General features: G+C 46.6%; 1 protein-coding gene and 1 long non-coding RNA gene across 5 annotated transcripts in view; one reads left to right on the forward strand and one right to left on the reverse strand.

The window, feature by feature from the left end:
• The window catches only part of nup214 (nucleoporin 214), a 211,644-nt gene that overhangs the window by 136,449 nt on the left and 47,220 nt on the right, over positions 1 to 27,975 (forward strand). For 2 of the 3 annotated variants that reach the window (XM_078226235.1, XM_078226237.1), the window contains 5 exons: positions 2,635 to 2,790; positions 3,454 to 3,625; positions 9,518 to 9,657; positions 17,959 to 17,986; positions 23,973 to 24,249. In XM_078226235.1, coding sequence (XP_078082361.1) covers positions 2,635 to 2,790; positions 3,454 to 3,625; positions 9,518 to 9,657; positions 17,959 to 17,986; positions 23,973 to 24,009 — 533 coding nt within the window. In that variant the 3' untranslated portion in view covers positions 24,010 to 24,249. Of the gene's footprint in view, positions 1 to 2,634; positions 2,791 to 3,453; positions 3,626 to 9,517; positions 9,658 to 17,958; positions 17,987 to 23,972; positions 24,250 to 27,975 lie in introns of those variants that run through there. The other variant, XM_078226236.1, reaches the window with a different exon arrangement.
• The window catches only part of LOC144502391 (uncharacterized), a 680,705-nt gene that overhangs the window by 27,336 nt on the left and 625,394 nt on the right, over positions 1 to 27,975 (reverse strand). The window lies entirely within an intron of this gene.

Consider the following 27,975-nt stretch of genomic DNA (forward strand, 5'->3'; position numbering starts at 1 on the left):
CTTGGCTTTTTGCAATGGCAACAGTAAGCATTTGTATAGCACCTTTCTCAAGTAAAACATCCCTAGATTCCGCACAGCAGCAATTATCAAACAAAGTTTGATACCCAACCACAAGAGGGATGCTGAGAAAAGTGAGGTGGATTTAAGGGAGCTTTTTTTTTTAAAAGTGGAGAGACAGGCAGAAAGTTTTAGGGAGGAAATTCCAGAGCTTGGCACCAAGGTATTTGTTTTATTTATTTAGTCGTCACAAGTAAGGCTTAACACTGCAATGAAGTTACTGTGAAAACCCCCGAGTCGCCACATTCTGGCACGTGCTTGGTTACAGAGGGAGAATTTAGCATGGTCAATGCACCCTAACCAGTCTTTCAGACTGTGGGAGGAAACAGGAGCACCCGGAGGAAACCCGCGCAGACACGGGGAGGACGTGCAGACTCCGCGCAGACGGTGAACCAAACCGGGAATCGAACCTGGGTCCCTGGCAGTAGTGCTTGCCAGTAGTAAAAAGCCTGGTCAGCATGGCTGGAAAATTAGGGGTACATAATCTGACAAAACCTGACCCCTGGTCTACGGATCTGTCTTTGTGCCCAACCGTTCACCACTGGAAATTTGGAATCTCAATTAGCTGAGGAAAAATTAATCATCCGTATGGCTAGGGAAGCAGTTATAGTCAGATGTTAACAATCCATTCAATGACTTCTTCTGACAGTGTGAATGGTTGTGATGCCACCAGGAATGGATTTCTCAGGGCAGCAGTTCAGTCCATGGGTGATTTTTTTCATCCAGGGAATGTGGGCATCGCTAGCTGGACCAGCATTTATTGCCCATCCCTCATTACCTTTGAACTGAGTGGCTTACTAGGCCATTCCGAGGGACATTTAAGAGTCAACCACATTGCTATGGGTCTGGAGTCACGTGTAGACCAGACTGGGTAAAGACGGCAGATTTCCTTCCCCGAAGGACATTAGTGAACCAGATGGGTTTTTACAACAATTGGCAATTGTTTCATGGTCATCATTAGACTTATTGAATCCAGATTTCACCATCGGCCGTAGTGGGATTCGAACCCAGGTCCCTGGAGCATTAAATAAAAGCAAATTGCTGCAGATGCTGAAAAATGAAACAAAAACAGAAGATGCTGGAAAATCTCAGCAGAAGTGACAGTATCTGTGGAGAGTGCGCAGAGTTAACCTTTTGTCAGAGCTCCTCACATTTTGAGGGCAGTTAGAGATGGGCAATAAATGCTGCTCTTTCCAGTGTTACCTACGTACCGTGACAAATAGAGAACAAACTTGGATCGCTTTTTCAAAGAGTCAACACAGATACACTGGGCTGAATGGCCTCTGTTTATGCTCATCATTCTGTGACTTCCAAAACTCTTAGTAGAATTCCTGTTAACTTCACTTGGGAAGCGTCATCTATATTCCATAAAGGACTTTTGCAAAGCTTGCCATTTTAATCTGCTGTCAGTTTGTCTCCGTCAGCGTTCCTGTCTCGAGTCTTGAGGTTGTGGATTCAAACCACCCAACCATCTTGAAGACATTAATAAGGCTGACAGCCCAATGCACAACTGAAGTACCATAGAATCATCGAATCCTACAGTGCAGAAGAAGGTCATTTGGCCCATCGCGTCTGCACCAACCGCAATCCCATCCAGGCCTGATCCCATAACCCCATGTATTTACGCTAGCTAGTCGTCCTGACACTAAAGGGCAATTTAACATGGCCAACCAACCTAATCTATCTTTGGACTGTAAGTAGTCTCACAACACCAGGTTAAAGTCCAACAGGTCAAAGTCAAACCTGTTGGACTTTTGTGTTGTGAGACTACTTACTGTGCCTACCCCAGTCCAACGCCGGCAACTCCACACCATCTTTGGACTGTGGGAGGAAACCCACGCAGACAAGGGGAGAATGTGCAACTCCACACAGACAGTCATCTGAGGCTGGAATCGAACCCGGGTCCCTGGCGCTGTGAGGCAGCCGTGCTAACCACTGTGCCACATTGCTGGAGATGCTGCCTTTCAAATAAGACACAAGACCGAGACACCTTCTGCGCATTAGGGTGCGTGTAAAGGATGCTGTTGTACTCAAAATACAGCAGGGCGTTTGCCCAATGTTCTGTCCAACATCCCTCCCTCAGCCAACATGACAGTTTAATAAATTGATGTTTGAGGGACCTTGCTATGCGAAATTGGCCTTTATGTCAACATCATTCTAATGCAGGAACGCTTCAAAATGCTGTGATGATACAAAGCGCGAGTTCTTGCTATGAACATCCTGTGGTCGTAATCTTTTAAGTGTTTTAGTTTGTGATAAAAATATTAATGGTGGTTAGCTGATGGGTTCTTTTGCGTCTTTCATGGTCTCGGGATATCCCAGAGTCCTTTGGAGCCAATTGAGTACCTTTGAAGTGTAGTCCCTGTTATAAATGTACAGAAATGCAGCAACTAATTTTCACACAGCAATCTCTCTCAAATAACAATGAGGTAATAGACCCCCCCCCCCCCCCCCCCCCCCATCTTCAAGCCTCTTGTTGCACTTAAGTCAGTGATACTGAGTACCCGATGTGGCCCATAACCAGTGTAAGTGATACTGAGGATATAACCTTGCTGACGGGTGTCTGTTCTTCACCAGGTGCGCAGAGCTTGTTTGGGAACAGCGGTGCCAAGACGTTTGGGTTTGGCACTGCCACTTTTGGATCGGATCAGAAATCGTCAGGCTCGTTCAGCGCTGGCTCCAGCGTCGCCTCTCAAGGATTTGGCAGCTTTGCCACGCCCACAAAACCCCCAGGTAATTTGTTGCGAGGACTGACTGGGCAAGGCGGGTGATTCCGATCAATGAAGGGAGCTGGGGGCTCTGCGATGGGAACTGGCTGAGTGAGAAGTATTCACATTTGAAGATTGGAGTGATGCTCATGTTTCAGTTTTGCTGGGGATTTGTAAGTGGCCTGAATGAAGCAGATTATGGTTCAAAATTCTAACCACTCAACATGTAAAATCTATCAGATTCTCTGAATAATTCTACCAAATGTCTCAACACCTGATGAGGTGGAGATGTCGGTGTTGGACTGGGGTGGACACAGTAAGAAGTCTCACAACACCAGGTTAAAATCCAACAGGTTTATTTGGTAGCACGAGCTTTCGGAGCGCTGCTCCTTCATTAGGTGACTCATCCGATGAAGGGGCAGCGCTCTGAAAGCTCGTGATTCCAAATAAACCTTTTGGACTTCAACCTAGTGTTGTGAGACTTCTTACTGTGCCAACACCTGATCTCAGACATCTTTCTGAGGTGTTTGTTTCTTTCCCTTGTCCTTTCTCCCTCTCACTGCCGACTGATCACTTTTTGCTCATCCTCGTGTGTGTATGTGTGTGTTTAGTTCCAATGTTAAACCATTGCATTGAGTTGTGTTGTCTCCTTCATTCACCCTCCCTTTCTTTCCTCTTTACTTTCCAGGTGGTTTTGGTGCTGCTCCAGTGTTTGGCAGTCCTCCGGGCTTTGGTGCTGCCCCGACTTTCGGAGGGTCCCCAGCATTCGGTGGAGCAACAGGTTTTAGTGGAGCCATGAATCCTTCAGGGGGCAAGGTGTTCGGTGAAGGAACGGCAGCTGCCAGTGCTGGAGGGTTTGGGTAAGACCTGGGGAAATGTTCGGTGGGGCTGGAAGAGGTGCAGTGGGATGATTGGATCTACGGTGTTGATAGCATGAAATACAGTGAAATTGCAAAGAGTCAAGCTTGGAAGGCATGAAATTCTGATTATGTCAAGGTTGCCAACCATTCCCACCGACAGAATGGCCAATCCCATAGAACATTGACGGTGCTGAGCTGAAATTCCAAACTGGCTATTCCTGATTAGCTGAACTTGGCTAAGCTTGTCATAGATCCCGCCAGCCAATCAGAGGCTACACAAGAGTGTGGCATCATGGGGCACTGGGAAAGCCTTCGTTTATATTGAGATTTCCTTGTGAAAGGACTTGCAAAAGCTGTGAGAAATTCAGTGTTGTCAGTCAGAGTGAAGATGAGGTTGATGCATCAAGTGGAAGACCGTGGCACCAAGCGGAAAATGGACATCACAATGGAGTGGGAGATTCTGCCGCTGAGTCACCATTATGAAACACAAGAACATCTTGGAACAGTTGGACAAACCGGCATCCCCTCCAGCAAGGAGGAGAATGAGAGTTACTGGCTATCCCAACACGTCTGAGGCACTGCTGACATGGTCCAAGATGTCCCGAGCAGAGAAAGTTTCCATCTCTCCAGCAAGAAAGGGTAGTTGCCCTGGTGAAGAAACTGGGCCACATGGAGTTCACCTGGAGTGTTGGGTTACATAGAGACCCAGTCATGTGGGATGGAGCCTCCTCAGCTATCTCACACGCATGTGGAGGAGGCTTCCCTGGGATTCGGTTCATTGAGACTTTTGTATTATAAAAGCTACAGTTGATTCTATTTGTTGGGGAAATAATTGAAGGTTACGGGTAGCCAACCAGTTTATTTTGGCCTATCTGCAGTCAGCTTCTGCATCATGAGCTGAACACCATGGACCTGAACCCACATCTCTCCTTGCGTCTATTCTAAAACTCACCCTGTTCAGAGTCTACCTTAGTCCTATTCGCATTAAACTACTGATTGCCCAACCTCTCTGCCTCGCCCTTGTTCTAGCTGCAATTGTTCCCACTCAGGAAGACAGTGGCAGGGTGGTTAGCACTGCTGCCTCAGAGCCAGTGACCCGGGTTCAATTCCGGCCTCGGGTCACTTTGTGTGGAGTTTGCACATTCTCCCCGTGTCTGCGTGGGTTTCCTCCGGGTGCTCCAGTTTCCTCCCACAGTCTAAAGGTGTGCAGGTTAGATTGATTGGCCATGCTGAATTAACCCTAGTGTCAGGGGGATTAGCAGGATAAGTATTAGGGGTTACGGGAATAGGGCCTGGGTGGGATTGTGGTCGGTGCAGACTCGATGGGCCGAATGGCCTCCTTGTGCACTGTAAGGATTCTACGTCCAAACTGCCATCTCAATTTCCTCCTTATCCTTAACCCTTCTTTCTTACCGTCCTATCTCCCAACTCTGAATCCTTTCCAATGTCCTTGGACATCATAGATCATAGAAACCCTACAGTGCAGAAAGAGGCCATTTGGCCCATCGAGTCTGCACCGGCCACAATCCCACCCAGGCCACACCCCCTTATCCCTACATATTAACCCGCTAATCCCTCGAACCTACACATCTCAGGACACTAAGGGGCAATTTTAGCATGGCCAATCAACCTAACCTGGCACATCTTTGGACTGTGGGAGGAAACCGGAGCACCCGGAGGAAACCCACGCAGACACGAGGAGAACGTGCAGACTCTGCACAGACGTTGACCCAAGCCGGGAATCGAACCCAGGTCCCTGGAGCTGTGAAGCAGCAGTGCTAACCACTGTGCTACCGTGCCGCCCTAATGTTGTTGCCTCTCAGATTTGTGACCATCCACATGGACATCTTGGCTCTACTTGATGGTACAGGAAAAGAGAGTGTGTATCCAGACACAATGCAAGCTTTGTGAATGAACATTTCCTCCCCCGCCCCCGGACCTATTGTGAAATCTCCTGGGGGAAGCAGGAAAAAAAAATCCTGAAGCTAATTTAGGAACACTCCGTAAAATTCTACGCGTGTGGAGGCAGCTCCAGGAAGCCACACAGAGTCATACATGTTACCAAGCTGGCACTTTTACCTCTGTCGCACAAGGTGCCTTCTGTCAGGAACCCACCCAGCACCCTTCTCCAGGACCGTACAACCACATTCCTCAGATACCTCGAATAGTTGGTTGCAAAGGAGGGAAATTCTGACAAGTAGCAGTTCTGGACGTTTAACCAGTCTGTCTTTTATGCTTCGATCCTGACTCAAATCAACTAGATCTGATGTGTTCTTTTAAAATCTGTGGCTAAATGCACCCAAATTGAGAGAGAGAAGGGTGACTCGCTCAGTAAATCGGTGCCTCATTATTTTTCTCTGAGGCTGTACATTAAGCTGGAAAAAAAAGGATGAAAGATGAATCTAGTGAAGTCCAGCCACTGCTGGCTGTGTACACTTCTATTCCACTGATTGTGGCAAGTGGCAAAGATTAGGCTTGACTATAGAAGATTACGGGGCAATCTCACTGAGATATTTAAGATGATTAAAATGTTTGTTTGGTTTGATAAGAGAGGTAGAACACGGAACCGAGGGGCGTAACATTAAAAATTAGAAGGCGGCTGTTCAGGGTTGATGTGAGGAAATACTTGTAGTGTCGGGATTCTATGATTCTACTTCAAGCACATGGTGATAGAAAACTGCAATTCCTCTCTCTCCATCACGACCACCGCTACAGAAAGTTACAGAGACTCGATGCCAATTGAGAATTCCGAAACTGAGATTCATAGGCTTCTTTGTTAGGCGAGGTTATTAAAATGTTCCCCGGTTTCCTCCCTCAGTCCAAAGATGTGCGGGTCAGGTTGATTGGCCATGCTAAATTGACCCGAGTGTCAGAGGGTTAGCAGGGTGGATATGTGGGGTAACGGGAATGGGGTCTGGGTGGGATTGTGGTCGGTGCAGACTCGATGGGTTGAATGGCCTCCTCCTGCACTGTAGGGATTCTATGACAGTAAGAAGTTTAACAACACCAGGTTAAAGTCCAACAGGTTTATTTGGTAGCAAAAGCCACACAAGCTTTATCTTTAACCTGGTGTTGTTAAACTTCTTACTGTGTTTACCCCAGTCCAACGCCGGCATCTCCACATCGGGATTCTATGAACCAAGGCAGATGAATGGGGTTAAGCTACAGATCGAGTGTGGTTTAATTGAATGCTAGAACAGGATCGAAAGGCTGAGTGGCCTTCTCCTGTTCATATATAATTACCCTGATGCACTTGCATTCTGTGTCGATATTTGGATCTTCACAGCGGGTTTTGTGATGTGTGAGCATTGATATAAAGATATAACATCCCCTTTACATCGGCGTCTGTTCTGTTCAGATACGGGGGACTGGTATCACAGAGCCACTCGCTGCACTTGTGTCACTGAACCTGACTCCCTTATCCTGGTTACAGATGGAGCCAGTGTAGTGTCTTGAGTCTGTGATTCTACCCCCAGGTAATGGAAACTGGATTTAGTTCCATCAACACAGAATTAGCCGGTGGATTCTGGTCTCCCTAGATTTATAACCAAACACTCAGCAATATGAAATGCTTATGATCTGTTTAATCCATAAAAAGCTCCTGGTTGTTCCTGTATATCGAGTACGGAAGGTGTCCATTTGGCTCCTTATGTCTGTACCCAGCTCTCTGTAAAAGGTATCCAATTGGTCCTGCTTGTTGCCCTTTCTACGTGGCCCTACAATTCCTTTCCCCTTCGAGTTTATCCCTCACTGTTCAATCTGCTTCTACCACTCTTTCATAAGGATAGGAGCAGGAGTCGGCCATTTAGCCCCTCGAGCCTGCTCCACCATTCAATGTGATCATGGCTGATCTCATCTCGGCCTCATCTCCGCCTTCCTGCCCACTGCCTCGAACCCTTCGTCCCGCTAATTAAAAACCTATCTATCTCCGCCTCAGATTTGCTGAGTGTCCCGGCGTCCGCTGCACTCTGGGGTAGAGAATTCCACAGATTCACCACCCTTTGAGTGAAGTCATTCCTCCTCATTTCTGTTTTCAATCTGTCCCCCCCCTCAGCCTAAAACTATGACCTCTCATTCTAGAATGTCCAACAAGAGGAAACACCCTCTCTGCGTCTACCCTATCAATCCCCTTTCGCATCTTGTATACCTCAATTCAATCTCCTCTCATTCTTCTAAACCCAACGAGTATAAGGCCCTAAACTACTCAAGCTCTCTTCATTAGGCAAATCCTTCATCCTTGGAATCAATCTAATAAACCTTCTCTGAGCCGCCTGTTTACATCCTCCTCGAGGGGCCAGAACCGTGCGCAGCGCTCCAGGTGCTTTCTCACAGCAGCACTTTGCACATAGCTGTGTTCTGAAAAGAAGATCATATTTCTAAATGCAGTAGAGTCGGGAAAGGAAGGTGATTGTCGGTTAGTAAATTAGGAGATCATCCTCTCCTTCACAAAAGCTTTTGTTTTCCCCACAGTGCTGGGTATTAGGCCCTGTCATTGACTAAACTGATCCACATTATTTCCTCTGTCGTATATCCGTTAACAGCTCGAAGTCTCACAACACCAGGTTAAAGTCCAAGAGGTTTGTTTGGAATCACGAGCTTTCGGAGCGCTGCTCCTTCACCAGGTCACTAACCGGCACAGTAGCACAGTGGTTAGCACTGCTGCTTCACAGCTCCAGGGACCTGGGTTCGAAACCCGGCTCGGGTCGCTGTCTACGTGGAGTTTGCACGTTCTCCCCGTGCCTGCGTGGGTTTCCTCCGGGTGCTCCGGTTTCCTCCCACAGTCCAAAGATGTGCGGGCTAGGTTGATTGGCCATTGCTAAATTTCCCCTTAGTGTCCCGGGGATGCATAGGTTAGAGGGGTTAGTGGGTAAATATGTAGGGATATGTGGATAGGGCCTGGGTGGGATTGTGGTTGGTGCAGACTCGATGGGCCGAATGGCCTCTTTCTGCCCTGTAGGATTCTATATGATTCTCGTGATTCCAAATAAACCTGTTGGACTTTAACCTGGTGTTGTGAGACTTCTTACTGTGCCCCACCCCAGTCCAGCACCGACATCTCCACATTATATCTGTTAAGTCCGCTGTCAATTTAAAATTAACACAATGAGTCTCATCTGTGTGGCTGGCTACAGTTCCGCTGTTAGTTAATTAATCAGTCCCCTAATCCAAGTCCAGCAGCAGAAATTGAAAATGCAGGTCAAATGCTGGGAATTCTGCAACAAGTAACTCACCTCCTGACTCCCCAAAGCCTGTTCTTCACCTACGAGGCACAAGTCAGGAGTGTGACGGGATATTCTTGACTTGCCTGGAATTGTGCAGCTCCAACAGCGGAAAGCTTGACACCATCCAGAACAAAGCAGTCCGCTCGATAGACACCAAACCCACCGGCTTAAACAGCTGTGTAGCACGGCTGCGGTGTGCAACAGCTACAAGGCGCACTGCCACATGGCACCTTTGCAGCCCCCCTTCGCCCAAGAAACCTACGATCGATCTCTACTGCCAGTGAGACAGGTGCCTGGGAACACCACCATCTCCAAGTTGCACACACCATCCTGACTCAAGCACACATCTCCATTCCTCCTTCGTCACTGAGTCAAAGTCAGCCAACACACCACTGGCTACGGGAAGGTGACTCTACATCATCTCCTTCGAGATGGGGAATAAATACTTGCTTCGCCAGCAACTCTCCCAATGGTAATAGGTGGTTTAAGAGTTTGGTTAAATGTGATAAATACGTTAACAGTTTTACAAAAACTGCAGTCGTTGTCTGGCTTCACACAACACACAGTTGTCTAAACCCTGACTACTGAAGTACGCCTTCCTTTAGCTCACTGCCTTTTAAGTGGTCAATTGTATGTAGTTGCTAACCAATATCTATCTTTCTTTACACAGCTTTGGAAACACTGCCAATGCACAAACATTTGCAAGCGTGGCAAATCAGCACAGTACAGGGGCTTTTGGAGCAGGTGCGCAGACACCTGGTTTTGGAGGACAGACGGCCAATTTTACAGGCTTTGGGACCACCGGAGGAGGTATGGATTCCCCTGTTTATGGCCAACATTCTACAGAGCACAGGCACAGGCCTTTTGGACCAACTGGCCTCCTCCTCCCACCCTACATCATCTCACTATTAGCATATCTCATCTATTCCTTTCCCTCTCGTGTTTATTGAGCTTCCTATTAATGACATTAATGCCATAGACCTCAAAGACTCCAAGATAATGAGTTCCACATTCTGCCTACTCTCTTGGGTAAGGAAGTTCCTCCTGAATTCCATATTGGATTTGTGAGTAACTGTCGTGCACGCACTCTGACCCGCTCACGCACATGGAAACAGAATAGGTGATAAAGTGGTGACAGGATGGAAAAAAGGCCATTTGGCCCATCACGTCTGTGCTGACTCTCTGCAAAAGCAATTGACTTGATGCCATTTCCCTGGTCTTTTCCCCGTAGTCCTGTAATATTTTCTCTTCAGATAATGATTTAATTCTCTTAAAGCTGTAATCGGATCTGCCTCCGGGAGACTCTCAGACCGCTCTCACTCCAGAGTAGTGATGGGCCACATGCAGCCCACCTGGGTTCTGAGTGCGGCCCATGAGACATTTTGTTGACTGTTGCCAATGTGTAGGGTTGCCATATTCCGCTGACTTCCGGCCGTGTAGGTTTTTTCCTAATGGAATGATTGGAGTGATACGCACGTAAAACAAGGACAAGTGAAGTGAGGTGTGTGCTGATTGCTCACAACATTGACTGTGAGAGCCGTGCTCTGTGTCCGAATTGTCAAGATTTATTTAGCTTTTACCATTTGAATTTGATTGCTCCATTAACATATGAATGAATAAGCATTTTCTAAGTGTATTTAATATTGTTCCTGGGGTCACGGTTAGGGAACAAGCCCGATTTTCAATCTTGTAGCCCACTGAGATGAAGGGGGGGGCCACTCGTGCGGCCTACTCACTAGCCGAGGTTACCCATCGCTGCTCCTGGCCCGAATCACTCGTTTCTTAAAAAATGTTTTCCTCCAGTTGTCGTTGCTTCTTTTGCCAATTACTTTAAATTGTCATCCTCTGGTTCTTAATCTTTCCAGTAATGGGAGCAGTTCCTTCTTCTCTACACTGCCCAGACCACACTCATGATTTTGACCACCTCCATTTGCCGAACCTTCTCTTCTCCAAGGGGAACAGCCCCACCTCCTCCGTTTTACCTTGTATCTGACGTTCCTCATCCTCTCTGTGTTAAACAGTAGTGGTAAGGTGGGGAATGGCGTTAAGCAGGAAATTAGAGAAGTAACGTAACAAAGGTGTCGCAGTAATCATGGGTGATTTTAATGAATATATAGATTGGGAAAACCAAGTTAGCAATAATACCGTGGTGGATGAATTCCTGGAGTGTGTACGAGATGATTTTATAGACCAGTGCACCGAGGGTCCAAGTCAGGAACGTGCTATCCTAGATTTGGTATTGTGCAATGAGAAAGGGTTAATTAATCCACACTACCAGAAAGATGTGGAGGCTTTGGAGAGGGTACAGAAAAGATTTATCAGGATGTTGCCTGGTATGGAGGGCATTAGCTATGAGGCGAGGTTGGAGAAACTTGGTTTGTTCTCACTAGAACGACGGAGGTTGAGGGGCGACCTGATAGAAGTCTACAAGATTATGAGGGGCATGGACAGAGTGGATAGTCAGAAGCTTTTTCCCAGGGTGGAAGAGTTAATTACTAGGGAGCATAGGTTTAAGGTGCGAGGGGCAGGGTTTAAAGGCAATGTACCAGGCAAGATTTTTACACAGAGGGTGGTGGGTGCCTGGAACTTGCTGGGAGAGGTAGCGGAAGCAGATATGATCGTGACTTTTAAGGAGCGTCTGGACAAATACGTCAATAAGATGGGAATAGAGGGATTTGGTCCCCGGAAGAGTAGGGGGTTTTAGTTCAGTCGGGCAGCCTGGTCGGTGCAGGCTCGGAGGGCCGAAGGGCCTGTTCCTGTGCTGTAATTTTCTTTGTTCTTTGTTCTTTAATCTTGTTATGGGGGTCCTTTAGGCAACAGTGACCATAACATAATTGAATTCTTCATTAGGGTGGCACAGTGGTTATCACTGCTGCCTCACAGCGCCATGAACCCAGGCTCAATTCCAGCCTCAGGTCACTGTCTGTGCGGAGTTTGCACGTTCTCCCTGTGTCTGTGAGAGTTTCCTCCGGGTGCTCTGGTTTCCTCCCACACTCCAAAGATGTGCAAGTTAGATTGATTGGCTGTGCTAAATTGCCCCTTGTGTCAGGGGGGCTAGCAGGGTAAACATGTGAGGTTATAGAGAAAAGGTCTGAGTGGGATTGTTGTCAGTGCAGGTTCGATGGGTCGAATGGCCTCGTTCTGCACTGTCGGGATTCTATGATGACTAGTATGGAAGGTGAAGTAGTCCAATCCAAAATTAGAATCCTAAATCGAAACGCAGGAAACGACAAAGACTGATTAAGAGGGAAAAGATGAGAGTAAAGATGATGCAAGGAACGTGCAAGTGGAACTTAAAGGCTTCAGTACGAATAAAGAGAAGGTCCAGAACAGGGAAATTTATGGTAGAGAATGAGGAAATGACAGAGCAATTAAACAACTACTTCAGTTCTGTCTTCTTGGAGGAAGACGCAAAAAATTTCCCAGAAATACAGGAGAGCCAAGCGTCCAGTGCGAAGGAATTGAAGGAAATTAGTATTACTAAAAAAACAGTGCTGGAGAAACTAATGGGACTGAAAGCTGATAAATTCCCCGGGCCTGATAATCTACATCCCAGAATACTAAATCACATGGAAATAGTGAATGCATTAGTTGTCATCCCAAAATTCTGTGGATTCTGGAACAGTCACAGCAGTTTGGAGGGTGGCGAATGTAACCCCACTATTTCATTGAACATAGAACAGTACAGCACAGAACAGGCCCTTCGGCCCACGATGTTGTGCTGAGTTTTATCTGAAACCAAGATCAAGCTATCCCACTCCCTACCATCCCGGTGTGCTCCATGTGCCTATCCAATAACCGCTTAAATGTTCCTAAAATGTCTGACTCCACTATCACTGCAGGCAGTCTATTCCACACCCCAACCACTCTCTGCGTAAAGAACCTACCTCTGATATCCTTCCTATATCTCCCACCATGAACCCTATAGTTATGTCCCCTTGTAATAGCTCCATCCACCCGAGGAAATAGTCTTTGAACGTTCACTCTATCTATCCCCTTCATCATTTTATAAACCTCTATTAAGTCTCCCCTCAACCTCCTCCGCTCCAGAGAGAACAGCCCTAGCTCCCTCAACCTTTCCTCATAAGACCTACCCTCCAAACCAGGCAGCATCCTGGTAAATCTCCTTTGCACTCTTTCCAGCACTTCCACATCCTTCTTATAGTGAGGTGACCAGAACTGCACACAATATTCCAAATGTGGTCTCACCAAGGTCCTGTACAGTTGCAGCATAACCCCACGGCTCTTAAACTCCAACCCCCTGTTAATAAAAGCTAACACACTATAGGCCGCCTTCACAGCTCTATCCACTTCAAAAAGGAGGGAGGGAGGAAACAGCTGATTATTGACTGGTTAGCCTAACATCAGGGGAAGTGAAAATGCTGGAGTCTATTATAAAGGATGTGATAACAGGACACTTAAAATGTACCAACGGGATTAGACAAAGTCGACATGGATTTACGAAAGGGAAATTATGTTTGACAAACCTACTGGAGTTTTTTGAGGATATAACTATTAGAATGGGTAAGGGAGAACTAGTAGATGTGGTGTATTTGGATTTTCAGAAAGCTTTTGATAAAGTCCCACATATGAGGTTAGTTAAAGCACATGGGATAGGGGGTAATATATTGGCATGGTTTGGGATTTAGTTTGCTGTCAAGAAGTATAGAGTGAGGTAGGAATATTTTTCAAAATGGCAGGTGGTGAATTATGGGGTCCTGCAGGGGTCAGTTCTTGGGTCCAAGCTATTCCCAATATATACCAATGGTTTGGATGCAGGAACCAAATGTAATATTTCCAGGTTTGCTGATGACACAAAACCCGGTCGGAATGAGAGTGGTCCAGGGGATATTGAGAGTCTTCAAGGCAATTGAGACAAGTTGAGTGAGTGAGCAAATACATGGCAGATTCTGTATAACACGGGTGAGTGTGAAGTTACCTACTTTGGTGGGAAAAGCAGAACGGCAGAGTGTTATTTAAATGATAGATTGGGAAATGTTGACGTACAAAGGGACCTGAGTGTTCTTGTACATTAGTCACTGAAAACAAATGTGCAGGTGCAGCAAACGGTATGTTGGCCTTCATTGCAAGAGGATTTGAGTACAGGAGCAAAGATATCTCACTGCAGCTGTACACAGCCTTGGTGAGACCACACCTGGAGTATTGTGCGCAGTTTTGGTCTCCTTATGTAAGAAATGATATACTTGCTACAGAGAGAGAGTGCAGCGAAGGTTCACCAGATTGATTCTTGGGATGGTGGGATTGTCGTTTGAGGAGAGATCGAGTCGACTGGGCCCTGTATTCATTGGAGTTTAGAAGAATGGGATCTCATTGAAGCATATAGAATTCTGACAGGGCTGGACAGACTGGATGCAGGGATATTTTCCCTGCCTTGGTGGGGTGGGGAACAAGAGGTCACAGTCTCAAGCTGTGGGGTAGGTGGTTTAGGACAGAAATGTGGCGAAACCTCTTCGCTAAGAGCGACGAGCCTGTGGAATTCTCTACCCCAGAGGGTGTGGAGGCCAAGTCACTGAATTTCATTAAGAACGAAATAGATTTCTAGACTCTAAAGGTGTCCGAGAGCATGGGGAGAGTGGAGGAGTACGGTGTTAGGGCACAGAATCAGCAAGCTCAAACAGGCAAATTACTTACCCCGCTCCGATTTCCAGTCTCTCAATCAAACCCAATTTCGGAATTTTAAAACATTCATTCGGCCATTCCTTCGTCTTCTCATTTCTAGTCTTCCCTGATAATAACCCCTCAATTCTGATATCATCCTTGAGTCCATTTCACACCATTTCCAGTTCCCCTACATGCTTCTTTACAATGTAGAGTCCAGAACTGTCCACAGTACTCCCAGCGCGGTCTAACTGAGGTTGTATACAAGTTTAACGTGACCCAGGTACAGTTTGGTGTTGTGCACTTCTCTTCCAACTAGATTGCGAATTAATTCTGGTAAGTTCAGGAAGTCAGAATTGAGAGGTAACTGAGCCCGAGATCAGGAGTAACCGTGGACCTGTCGGCCCGTAGCCTTGCCAAGTATGAAAAGCATTCTGTTTATCTCGATTTAACATGTGTTGAAAGGACCGTGCAAATCGGAAGCGAGCTTGTTTTCTGCTGTGGTGCAGGTTTATGTGCCATTCCATTTATTAGAAAAGGGGCTGGTCTCCCAAGTCCTCAGGACATCCCAAAGTACTCTTTGAAATGTAGATACCGTTGTAATGAAGGAATCGTGGGTCCTCTAAGTAAATGCCATGGCATCATCGCAAGAGTCTTTATTTTCACGTCCATTCAGGAGCAATAATCATCTTTTCCCCTACTTATTGCAAGAACTTGAGCACCTAATCCAAGCTGAGAGGCTCTTTCCCTTGCCTCCAGAGTCTAGGAATAGGAGTTGGGTGAGATCCTAAATGAATATTTCTCATCAGTATTTACTGTTGAGAAAAGCATGGATGTTAAGGGACTTGAGGAAATAAATAGTGATGTCTTGAGGAGTGTACACATTACAGAGAAGGAGGTGCTGGAAGTCTTAAAGCGCATCAAGCTAGATAAATCCACAAGACCTGATGAAGTGTTTCCCAGGACAGTGTGGGAGGCTAGGGAGAAAATTGCAGGTCCCCCAGCAGAGATATTTGAATCATCGATAGTCACAGGTGAGGTGCCTGAAGATTGGAGGGTGGCAAGTGTTGTGCCTTTGTTTAAAAAGAGCTACAGGGAAAAGCCTGGGAACTACAGGCCAGTGAGCCTCACATCTGTGGTGGGTAAATTGTTGGAAGGTATTTTGAGAGACAGGACCTACAGGCATTTAGAGACGCAAGGACTGATTAGGGACAGTCAACATGGCTTTGTGAGTGGAAAATCATGTCTCTCAAATTTGATTGAGTTTTTTGAAGGGGTAACCAAGAAGGTAGATGAGGGCAGTGCAGTTGATGTTGTCTACATGGACTTTACCAAGGCCTTTGACAAAGTACCGCATGGTAGGTTGTTGCATAAGGTAAATCTCACGGGATCCAGGGTGAGGTAGCTAAATGGATACAAAATTGGCTTGATGACAGAAGCTTAGAGGGTGGTTGTGGAGGGTTTTTTTCAAACTGGAGGCCTGTGACCAGCGGTGTGCCTCAGGGATCAGTGCTGGGTCCACTGTTATTTGTCATTTATATTAATGATTTGAATGAGAATATAGGGGGCATGGTTAGTAAGTTTGCAGATGACACCAAGATTGGTGGCATAGTGGACAATGAAGAAAGTTATCTCGGATTGCAACGGGATCTTGATCAATTGGGCCAGTGGGCTGATGAATGGCAGATGGAGTTTAACTTAGATAAATGCGAGGTGATGCATTTTGGTAGATTGAACCAGGGCAGGACTTACTCAGTTAATGGTAGGGCGTTGGGGAGAGTTACAGAACAAAGAGATCTAGGGTACATGTTCATAGCTCCTTGAAAGTGGAGTCACAGGTGGACAGAGTGGTGAAGAAGGTATTCGGCATGCTTGGTTTCATTGGTCAGGTTGAATACAGGAGTTGGGACGTCTTTTGAAGTTGTACAAGACATTGGTAAGGCCACACATGGAATACTGTGTGCAGTTCTGGTCACCCTATTATAGAAAGGATATTATTAAACTAGAACGAGTACAGAAAAGATTTACTAGGATGCTACCGGGACTTGATGGTTTGAGTTATAAGGAGAGGCTGGATAGACTGGGACTTTTTTCTCTGGAGCGTAGAAGGCTGAGGGGTGATCTTATAGAGGTCTATAAAATAATGAGGGGCACAGATCAGCTAGATAGTCAATATATTTTCCCAAAGGCAGGGGAGTCTAAAACTAGAGGGCATAGGTTTAAGGTGAGGGGAGAGACACAAAAGTGTCCAGAGGGGCAATTTTTTCACAGAGGATGGTGAGTGTCTGGAACAAGCTGCCAGAGGTAGTAGTAGAGACGGGTACAATTTTGTATTTTAAAAAGCATTTAGACAGTTACATGGGTAAGATGGGTATCGAGGGATATGGGCCAAATGCGGGCAATTGGGATTAGCTTCGGGGTTTAACAAAAAGGGCGGTGTGGACAAGTTGGGCCTAGGGGCCTGTTTCCATGCTGTAAACCTTTATGACTCTATGAATTATCGAATCAGGATAAGCAATGGGCTATTTCAGACTAAAATGAGAAACCTTGTTCATCAGAGATTTGTGAATCTTTGCAATTCTGAACCTGGGAGATGTGAATGCTGTCACTGAGCATGTTGGAGGCTGAGATTGATTGAATTCTGGGCGTGAAGGGAATCAAGGGATAGGGTGGGAAGTGAAGCTAGGTAAGTGATCAGCTGTGATCTTGTTGAAAGGAACTACAAGCCCAAGAGGCCCAATGCCTCCTGTCTCCTGCCCCTGTAATACACCCAGTGTGTGGTATTAAGGGAGTGCTGTACTGTTGGAAGTGCTGCCTTTCAGAAGGGGTATTAAACAGAAGCCCCGTTCTACGCCTTCAGATATAATCCTTTTGGTGCAGAAGAGACCATTCAGCCCATTGAGCCTGCACTGAATCTCTAACGGGGTATTTTACCCAGGCCGCCTTCCCTGCCCTATCCCCGTAACCCTGCACATATACCATGACCAATCCAACTGACCTGCACATCTTTGGACTGTGGGAGGAAACCGGAGCACCCGGAGGAAACCCATGCAGACACGGGGAGAACGTGCAAACTCCGCACAGACAGTGACCCAAGCCGGGAATCGTACCCGGGTCCCTGGCTCTGTGAGGCAGCAAGTGCTAACCCACTGTGCCACACAGGCGGATGTAAAAGAGGCAGTTTCGGGTAAAGCAGGGAAGTTCACCCAGGGCCACTATTTATCTCCCAGCCATCATCATAAAAAATCAAATGATTGTGCATTTCATTGCTATTTTTGGCAGCTTTCTGAGTCCAGCTTAGCTGCTAAATTTCTCAACATGAGAACTTTGACTGCACCTCATTGGCTGTGAAACTCTTCAGGATGTCCTGACCTCTTGAAATGGGCTGTGTCAATGCAAGCTGTTGTTATGTAAGCTTCTTATCTTTCTGGTTGTTGGATGCGTCTCTTAAAGGTGAGACTAATTTTTCCATTGCTTCTCATTAAATTGCAGGGTTTGGAAGTTTTGGCGCTCCACATCAGTAAGTAAATGAGGCTGAAAGTTCATTTCTAACTGATACCAGAACCCGGAATCCTATTAACCCCTTGCCTGCTGATCAAGCTGGATCGACAATAAAACATGTCAAGCTCTTTATGGGTTAAAAGACAGTTTTCCCAGTTTTGCATTTTAAACAATGCTTTGACTTTGCTTTTTGACTGTTGTGCTGTGTATCTGTTGTTTTCTGTATTTCTACTGTAAGAGGATTGTTGTTTGGCTGTTTTGTTACTGAGTTCAATAAAGGATTAATCAGCGGAGGAATACACTTTATTATATGATGAGCAGATGGGAAGCTAAAGGACTTAAAAGAATGTTTCTCATCTCGTTTGATTTATATCCCCAGGTTGTTAGTAAAGGGAGAGGTCACCCCCTGACTAAACTGCAGTCTTTTCCAAAACACTCCGGCTGGGTATATATATCTTTTGATTCATGGTTTAGATACAGCTTCAATTTTGATCTTAATTGACTGAGTGTCCCATGCTCATTCTCATTTTCGGTGTGTCCATGCGCAGCAAGATCCCACAGGCTGCAAAGAGATTCATGACCATGTAGCTCGGTTTAAACGTCTCATTGGAAAACTGGCGCCTCCAACAGTGCGGCAGTGCTTCAGTGTTGCGCTGTGAGTGTCAGCCTGGGTTATAAAGGCACGAGTCTGTCAGACAAACATGCTGCAGTGAGCTGCACTGGCACCCGATCTTGATATTTTACTCCGCAGTTCAATCACTTCAGAGATCCTTCTAAAATCTATCCCTGATCTGAATTGCCGGTTTGTGTATCGGATGGCTTGGTCCCTTCCAGGAAAGTCCCAGCACTGAATTTTTAAAAAGTGTTCAGACAGTTACATGGGTAAGATGGGTATAGAGGGATATGGGCCAAACGCGGGCAATTGGGACTAGCTTGGGGGTTTTAAAAAAAGGGCGGCATGGACAAGTTGGGCCAAAGGGCCTGTTTCCATATGCTGTAAACCTCTGTGACTCTATGAATTCCTCCAAATTATATTAAAAAAATAAACTTTGGACCTAAATATTGCTGTGCAAGGTCCAATTTTATTTAAAGGTTATTTTTTTCAAGATTGGTTTCTGATTCCAAGTTGGACTCGTGTTACAGTCACAGCGTAAACCCCGATTCACAGTTTGCCTGTTTTGGGTGGTTAGTCAGTGAGCTTGTGCACTTGATGCAGGCGGAGAGATCAAACCTGTCCATGCTGAACCCCGCACATTGTGACAAGACGCTTGCTTTAGAATGCAAATTAAACAGATCCTTCCAGCCCTGGCAAATCCATCTGTTCCCAGATTTGCTGCTCAGTTCTTTCCTTTCTTTCAGTCACTTTGTTAAAACAAATGCGTTCGATTTGTCATAAAATGCTGGGAACTGAACTCGCTGCTGATTGATGTGACTGTTGTGACAGGAATAATGGTTGAGGCACAAATATTATCCTGACAATCAATAGTAACCTCCCAACTGGCTTTCCCTTCCAATTGGACATGTGCTGACATTCACCCTCTCTCCTCTAACTGCTTCACGTGTCCTGGCATTGGTATTTTCTGATTCCAGAAGCTATTCTGACTCTAATCTCAAATTGTACAATCCAGAAATAAGTTTTCACTTCTCGTTGATGATAACTCTGCCACCTGGATCCACCTGGATCCTCCAGCACCCTCCGCATTGCACCCTCTCTCCCTGTCCATCTCTCTCTCTCCTCCCTCTTTGCACCCTCTCTCCCTGTCCATCTCTCTCTCTCCTCCCTCTTTGCACTCTCTCTCCCTGTCCATCTCTCTCTCTTTCTCCCTGTCTGTCTGTCTCTCTCCCCCTTTGCTCTCTCCCTTTCCCTTTCTGTCTGCCTTTCCTCCCCTTTGCACTCTCTCTCCCTGTCTATCTGAATCTCCTCCCCCTTTGCACTCTCTCCGTCTGTATCTCTCTCTCCTCCCCCTTTGCTCCCCATTCTCTGCCCCCCCCCCCTTGCCGGTTCCTCTCCCTCTCCTCTTCTCTGTCTCCCTCAGTCTTACATGTCTTTATTTCCTACCTATTTTACTCAGTGCTATGCTGGACATCCACTCATTGTTTCTTCCAGGTTTGGGTTTAATTTTTGGTTTGGTGGTTAATTAATTACTTATTTAGTTGTTTGATCCTTGGTGTTGTCCACTGCCGTGTCCTCCATCTTCTCAATGGTGAATTTTACACTGGACCTGAAGAATATCCCCGAGTCTACATGCTGATGATCGATGATGTACATTCAAACCCCAGCCTCCTCCTGCCTCCCTTCATCTCACCATACCAGCAGAATCTTCTATTCCTTTCCTCCCCGCTGTGTTAATCCAGCTTCTCCTGAAATACATCAGGGTTTGCGTTGCATCATCGGAACTACTCGATTCAGAGCCGCTCTGTTCAGGTGATCCAGCTGTGTTTTTTTAGACGCTGAATTCCCAATCCACTCCGTTATTGTTGATTCAGATTTATAAGATTATTTGAAGTTGTTTCTACACTTGAAAATACTTTGGTCATCAACAGGCGAGTGGAACCAATTGTCCTCTTGGGTAGATGTTGCAGTGAGAGAGGTCTAAACTGGGAGAGACGCACAAAATAGCGTCAGGCTTCTCCTTCCCATTGAATCCTTTAACCGGGACTCGGTGGAGGGGAATGGTATCAGATGTGGCGTCCATTTGATTCTACATCGCTGCTGCAAGATGTTGTCATGTGCTGGTCGTGGACTTATTGTACTGTTTGAATAATGCAAAGTTACTATTGGGTCATCGTGAAACAAGGAAAATTGGGCTCGCTGCTGCCTTGTGTGTTGCAAAATTGATTGAGTCGTATCGTGACTGTCCTTTTGGATTCTAAAACCATGCGGTGTTTCGTAATAGAATTCGCTTTTCCCACTCTGTTGTTTTTTCCTTTCATGGAGCGTAGGCGGTGCTGGCAAGGCCAACATTTGCTGCCAATCCTTATCCCTTGAACTGAGTGGCTTGATTGCCCATTTCAGAGAGGCAGTTAAGAGTCACCTGCATTGCTGTGGCTCTGGAGTCACATGTAGGCCAGACCAGGTAAGGATGGCAGATTTCCTTCCCTCAAGGGGTGCTGGTTAGGTGCATTGGCCGTGCTCAATTCCCCCTCAGTGTACCCGAACAGGCGCCAGAGTGTGGCGACTAGGGGATTTTCATAGTCACTTCATTGCAGTGTTAATATAAGCCTACTTGTGACACGAATAAAATAAATAAATGAACCAGATGGGTTTTCGCAACAATCGCTGGTAGTTTCATGTCCGCCACTCCTGAGACTACTTTTATATTCTCAAATTTTTATTAATTAAATTTAAATTCCACCAGCTGCCATGGTGGGATTCGAACCAGTGTCCCCAAGGCATTAATAAAAGCAAACCAAAAGAGAAAATGCTGGAAAATCTCAACGGGTCTGTGAGGAGAGAAAAGGGCTGACGTTTCGAGTCCAGATGACCCTTTGTCAAAGCTAAAAGTCAGAGAAAGTGGGAGATATTTATACTGCGGGGGGAGGGAATGAAAGATGCCTCTGGATTAACTAGCATTACAATGACATTATCACCACCTCTTCCCTCTGCTCCAACAGATGGAAAGGATATTCTGAATCAAGACCTGTATTTTTTTTTTTACAGGAATATAATATTAGAAATGGAATGTCCTTGGCTAAACAAAGCCCAAACATATTGCAAAGAGTAGCTGGAGTTTTGTTGTGGATTATTTATATTGCATGTTCTGTTTTCACAATTCAAAAGTTTAAACTTTATTTATTTATTAGTCACAATCTTAACACTGCAATGAAGTTACTGTGAAATTCCCCGAGTCACCACACTCCGGCACCTGTTCGGGCCAATGCACCCGAACCAGCATGTCTTACAGAATGTGGGAGGAAACCGGAGCACCCGGAGGAAACCCACGCAGACACGGGGAGAACATGCAGACTCCACACAGACAGTGACCCAAGCCAGGAATCGAACCCGGGTCCCTGGCATTGTGAAGCAGCGGTGCTAACCACTGTGTCACCCCTAGGACGCTCCTGGATGTGATGAGAAATATCTTTGTATTCTTCTGAAGGTGTAGAGTCTTGAGGAGTGTTACACAAGTTCCAACCCATGGGCTTTGCCAAGTTCATTGGATTCCATTCTCGGGATATTAATTGAATAGTTCCCCGCCTATCCCAAATCGGGAAAGGACCATCCGCTGTCACTAGGAGTAAGGAACTGTCCATATTTTACACTGAGTAAGGGATCGTCATGGCGGTGATCCAGTGGGATCGTCATGGCGGTGATCCAGTGGGATCGTCATGGCGGTGATCCACTGAGCTCCTATTGATACGTCTGAGGAAGAAAAAGCGAGACACTTCTCTCTAACATCTTTAAGAATCCCTGGATGTCTCGAAGTGTTTCACAACCAATTAAGTACATTTGAAGCATAGTCAATGTTGCAGTGAAGGAACTGCAGCAGCCAGTTTACACGCAGCCAGCTCCACAAGCACCAATGTGAGAATGAGAAATTACTTTTCTTTTGTCAGTTTTGGCTGAGGGATGAACATTGGCCAGAGCAGTGATGCCAACCCCCCGGCTCTTCTCCATGGGATCTCTCATGTTCACCGGAGAGGACAAATGGGGCCTCGGTTTAATTGGCACCTCTGACAGTGTAGCATTCGCTCAGTACTGCACTGGGTGGTTTCATAGAATCATAGAAACCCTGCAGTGCAGAAGGAGGCCATTCGGCCCATCGAGTCTGCACCGACCACAATCCCACCCAGGCCCTACCCCCACATATTTTACCCGCTAATCCCTCTAACCTACACATCCCAGGACTCTAAGGGACAATTTTTAACCTGGCCAATCAACCTAACCCGCACATTTTTGGACTGTGGGAGGAAACCGGAGCACCCGGAGGAAACCCACGCAGACACGAGGAGAATGTGCAAACTCCACACAGACAGTGACCCGAGCCGGGGATCGAACCCGGGACCCTGGAGCTGTGAAGCAGCAGTGCTAACCACTGTGCTACCGTGCCGCCCTCTGCCCACTGTGCTACCGTGCCGCCCGTTTCAGCCAGGATTTTACACTCCCCCAGTCTCTGAAGTGGAACTTGAATCCAAAACCTTCCGTGGCTTGCATTAACCACGTAGGCCTGGTTGGTGTGGCCTCGGAGGTGGGGTATCAGGGAATGGGCCTCTTTCACTGTGGCCTCCTGGAACTCATTCCATCACCTTTGAGGAATTGTGGAGGACTTTCTCAAGCTTTTCTTAAATTGGCCTACATTCTCCTGCAAACCCCAACCGCGGGTACCTGCCCCGTCTCCAGGGATGTTGTGTGACTGGTTTGTGGGCACACACTCCAAGGACCTCTTGTCCTGTCCTTAATTTAACAGTCCTTGCGGAGTCTGCACATTAAAATTAAAAATAACAATTCCATTTCTACAAAGTCTCATCAAAAATGAAATCCATACATTTGGGTCCACGATGAATGCAGTTTTTATATGCTCTGCTCAGCAGAGATAAAGAGAGAAAAAACAGCAGAAAGCAAGGGAGGCTTTTCCCTGATGCAAGATTTGCTGCTATTGAAACCTTTAGTGGTTTGGTAGATTTGTACAGTGCAGCGAGGTAACTTGGTTAAATCTCCCCTGAGACCCCCGCTGTCCCCTGGAGAAGGACCCTAGCTTTGCTAGTCTGTCTGCATTGCTGAAACCAATTTACTCCAAACTGGCGGGGGGTGCGGGCCGAGGGGGAGGGGGCACAAGGGGTTGGTTTGTACAATCGCCACGGAGAAAGACTTAAAGAACAATGTGAGCAAAAATAAATTGAAGTTTGTATCGTGTCAACTCCTTAAAGCAGCGACCCAACCGGGGCAGAGGATATAAAATTCACACCGACTGAAATCTCACCATAAATGACCAGTGCTTTTGTGTCAGTGATTGGTTTGCTGTTTTTCAGTTGATTCTGTGTTTAATTCTTTTTTCTTCTTTCAGGTCCGGTCAGTCATTCGCCAGTGGATGGAGGGGCTGAATTCTATGCAGCTTTTATTTGATTCTTTTCATGGAGTATATATATTATATTATATATATGATCATTGGTAGCCCAAAAGGTGTTGTGGGTTTACATGATTTACATTGAATCACAATTGCAAGCCATTAAGGTCATTGTGCAGAGTGTGATGGAATCATGTGTGTTGCTCTGGGGATATGTCTGTCACATGATATCATGTTAACACCATACTTTGTCTAATAAAATTCTATTTTAAATTTGCCCTTATCTCCTCACTTTGTCAATGAGGTCCTGCTGGTAGTCTAAACCCTTCCTACTTCGCAGCCTCCCACAGTTGCCATGTACCATTTTCATAGAATCCCTCCAGTGCAGCAGGAGGCCTTTCGGCCCATCGAGTCTGTACCGACAACAATCCCACCCAGCCCTGTAACCCCATGTTTCTACCCTGCTAATCTCCCGGACACTAAGGGGCAATTCCAGGAACCCGGGTTCGACTCCTGGCTTGGGTCGCCGTCCTTGCGGAGTCTGCACATTCTCCCCGTATCTGCATGGGTTTCCTCCGGGTGCTCCGGTTTCCTCCCCGTGCTCCGGTTTCCTCCCACGATCCAAAAGACGTGCTGGTTAGGGTGCATTGGCCGTGCTAAATTTACGGGGAGAAGGCAGGAAAATGGGGGTGAGGAGCATATCAGCCATGATCGAATGGCGGAGCGGACTTGATGGGCCGAATGGTCTAATTCTGCTCCTATATCTTCTGAACATTCAAGGAAATGCAAGGGAACCATGCGGTGGTGGTGTCCCATGGTCTTTATGGCACAGAAGGCCATTGAGTCTTTGCCGGTTCTGTGGGAAGCAATCCAGTCCAATCCCATCCCCCTGCTCTGTTTGCGTGGACCTGTTTCTCTCAAATCACTATCCAGGTTCCTTTCGAAACCATTCATCATCTCTTCCACCACACTCGTCGGCAGCGAGTTCTAATGCAGTGGTGCCTCGATGCGATGTTGCCCTGGAGCCCCAGTGCAATGATGTTTTGAGCATTGGTGACACGTGACGGTGTGCCAGTGTGAGGTTTCCCAGCACGTTACAGCACAGGGCTGGGCTATCGACTGGTGTCTGCATTCCTCAGACGCTGTGTTACCTGCGATCAGGAGAATTGTCGCGAAAACAGAGAGCAAACCAGATCGAGAGGAAAATAATCGTTAAAATCTGCAAAGCTGAAAGGTAAGGACTATTTTGTAAATATACTAACAGAATAGAAGGATTGGAGTGTACTGACTAAACTGATCTCAGTGGAGACCATGACTGCATGTTAGCATGAGTCTGTATCGTTATATTCCTGATAGTTACTTGAAGGATGAAACTGGTCCCAATCTTTCTTTATTCACAGAGTATAACGTTGTAAGTATATATATCTGCTAACGTAACACCAGCGTCAGAGTCTTCTGAATGCCCATTAGTAAATGAACTAATTAAGCAAATGATCCAATGCTTTTTAAAGGGGGAGATTTTGTCAGTTCTGGTTTGCCACTCCCGAGGGCAAGGTGTGGAGGAGGTCCCAAATCTACCTGAGCCGGAATGGAGATCAAACCTGCACCTCAACCACGTGCTTGCCAGCCAGCTCCCTGAGCTTCCAGACATGCTCAACTTACAACCCAATCAGTGCTCCCCTCCTGCAATACAGTTCACTACAATCGGTAAGCAATTAACATCTCCTTCCAACCCTGCTGGACAGTGCATGCATTGATCTAGCTTTCACTGTTTACACAACCTATCAACAATGCCCATTGGATGAGTTCAAAGGTGAGCGAGACACTGGAGAGGTCTGGCAGGACCTAATACGAGGGGACATGCACTTGAAGTGGGAGGGGGAATGTTCAAAGGAGATGTGAGGGGCAGGTTTTTTACACACGCAGTGGTAGGTGTCTGGAATGCGCTGCCAGGGGTGGTGGTGGAAGCAGATACGACCGGGACATTTAAGGGGCTTTTAGAGAAGCACATGAATATGCGAGGAATAGAGGGATATGGAGCAAGGGCAGGCATTAGTTTAACAGGTTTATTTGGTAGCACAAGCTTTCAGAGCGCTGCTCCAACAGGTTTATTTGGTAGCACAAGCTTTCAGAGCGCTGCTCCTTCATCAGGTGCTACCTTCATCGTGCTACCAAATAAATCTGTTGGACTTTAACCTGCTGTTGTGAGACTTCTTATTGTGCCCACCCCAGTCCAACGCCAGCATCTCCACATCATGGCTCCCACTGACACCGCAAACCGCTGGCTCAAAGTGGAGAGGATCTCCAAGAAGATGGTGGACAGGCTTTGGGGGAGTCAGGTGGTGAGTTACATGCTGCAGGATTCCTAGCCTTTGGCCTGGGATTAGTTTAATTTGGTGTCATGTTCAGCACAACCTCATGGGCCGAAGGGCCTGTTCCTGTGCTGTTCTATCTTGGAACTGTAGATGTTTCAGGTAGGGAGAGGAGGGTGATGGCGCTCGACCTGTCATGTGGTTGAAGAAATCACAAACCGATCCCGTGGTTGCGCTGTTTTCCTCGTGACCGCCACTTTTCCCTGCTTCCGATACACATCCAAAGATGCAGCCACAACCAGAATGGTCCCAGGGATGAAAGACTTCAGTTACGTGGCGATACTGTCGAAGTCGCTGATGTTCTCGAAAGGAGAAGCGGTTCAGAATTAAGAGTTTGGATAAAGTAAATTAGAACTATTTCCACTGGCAAGAATCCTCGATCTTTCAATGTAATCCCCCACTATCAACATCCTCGGGGTTACCATTGACCAGAAACTGAACTGGACTAATCATATAAATACTGTGGCTATGAGAGCAGGCCAAAGGCTAGGAATCCTGCAGCATGTAACTCACCACCTGACTCCCCCAAAGCCTGTCCACCATCTTCTTGGAGATCCTCTCCACTTTGAGCCAGCGGTTTGCGGTGTCAGTGGGAGCCATGATGTGGAGATGCTGGCGTTGGACTGGGGTGGGCACAATAAGAAGTCTCACAACAGCAGGTTAAAGTCCAACAGATTTATTTGGTAGCACGATGAAGGTAGCACCTGATGAAGGAGCAGCGCTCTGAAAGCTTGTGCTACCAAATAAACCTGTTGGACTTTAACCTGCTGTTGTGAGACTTCTTACTGTGCCCACCATCTAAAAGGCACAAGTCTGGAGTATAATGGAATCTTCTCCACCTGCCTTGATGAGTGCAGCTCCAACAACACTCAAGGAACTCGACATAACTCGACATATCTTGGGGGAGGGTGAAAGCAGTATGCTTGATTGCTACCCCTTCCACAAATATTCAATCCCTCCAACACTGGTGGACAGTGGCAGCCGTGTGTACCATCTACAAGATGCACTGCAGGAACTCACCAAGGTTTCTTAGGCAGCACCTTCCAAACGCATGACCACTACCATCTAGTAGGACAAGGATAGTGTATGCCTGGGAGTTCCCCTCTAAGTCACTCGCCACCCTGATTTGGAAATATATTGCCGTTCCTTCACTGTCACTGGGTCTAAATACTGAAACTCCCTCCCTAACAGCACTGTGGGTGTACCTACACCTTAGGGACTTGAGCGGTTCAGAAAGGCAGCTCACCACCACTCTCTCAAAGGCAACTCAGAATGAGCAATAAATGCTGGTCGAGCCAGCGACACCCACATCCCACAGAATGAATCTACGAGGACATAGATTTAAGGTAATTGGCAAAAAAGCAGATTGGGGGAGATGGTAATTTTTTTGTCCACAACCTGGGATGTGCTGCCCAAAAGGGGAGTGGGAGCAGATCCTTTCGAAAGGAATTCGGATATTTGTTTGAAAAGGAAAAAAAATGCAAAGTTTCTCGGGGAAAGAGTGGTTTGGCGAGGCTGATTGGGTGGTTCTTTCAAGGAGCAAGCTCAAAGAGTTGGATGGCCCCCTCCTGTGCTGTACAATTCAGTCTGCTAACCAGCGCTCTCTGTCAGTTACCCCCCCCCCCACCCAA

This window comes from Mustelus asterias, chromosome 13 (genome assembly GCF_964213995.1).
Source record: "Mustelus asterias chromosome 13, sMusAst1.hap1.1, whole genome shotgun sequence".
NCBI classification, from domain to species: domain Eukaryota; kingdom Metazoa; phylum Chordata; class Chondrichthyes; order Carcharhiniformes; family Triakidae; genus Mustelus; species Mustelus asterias.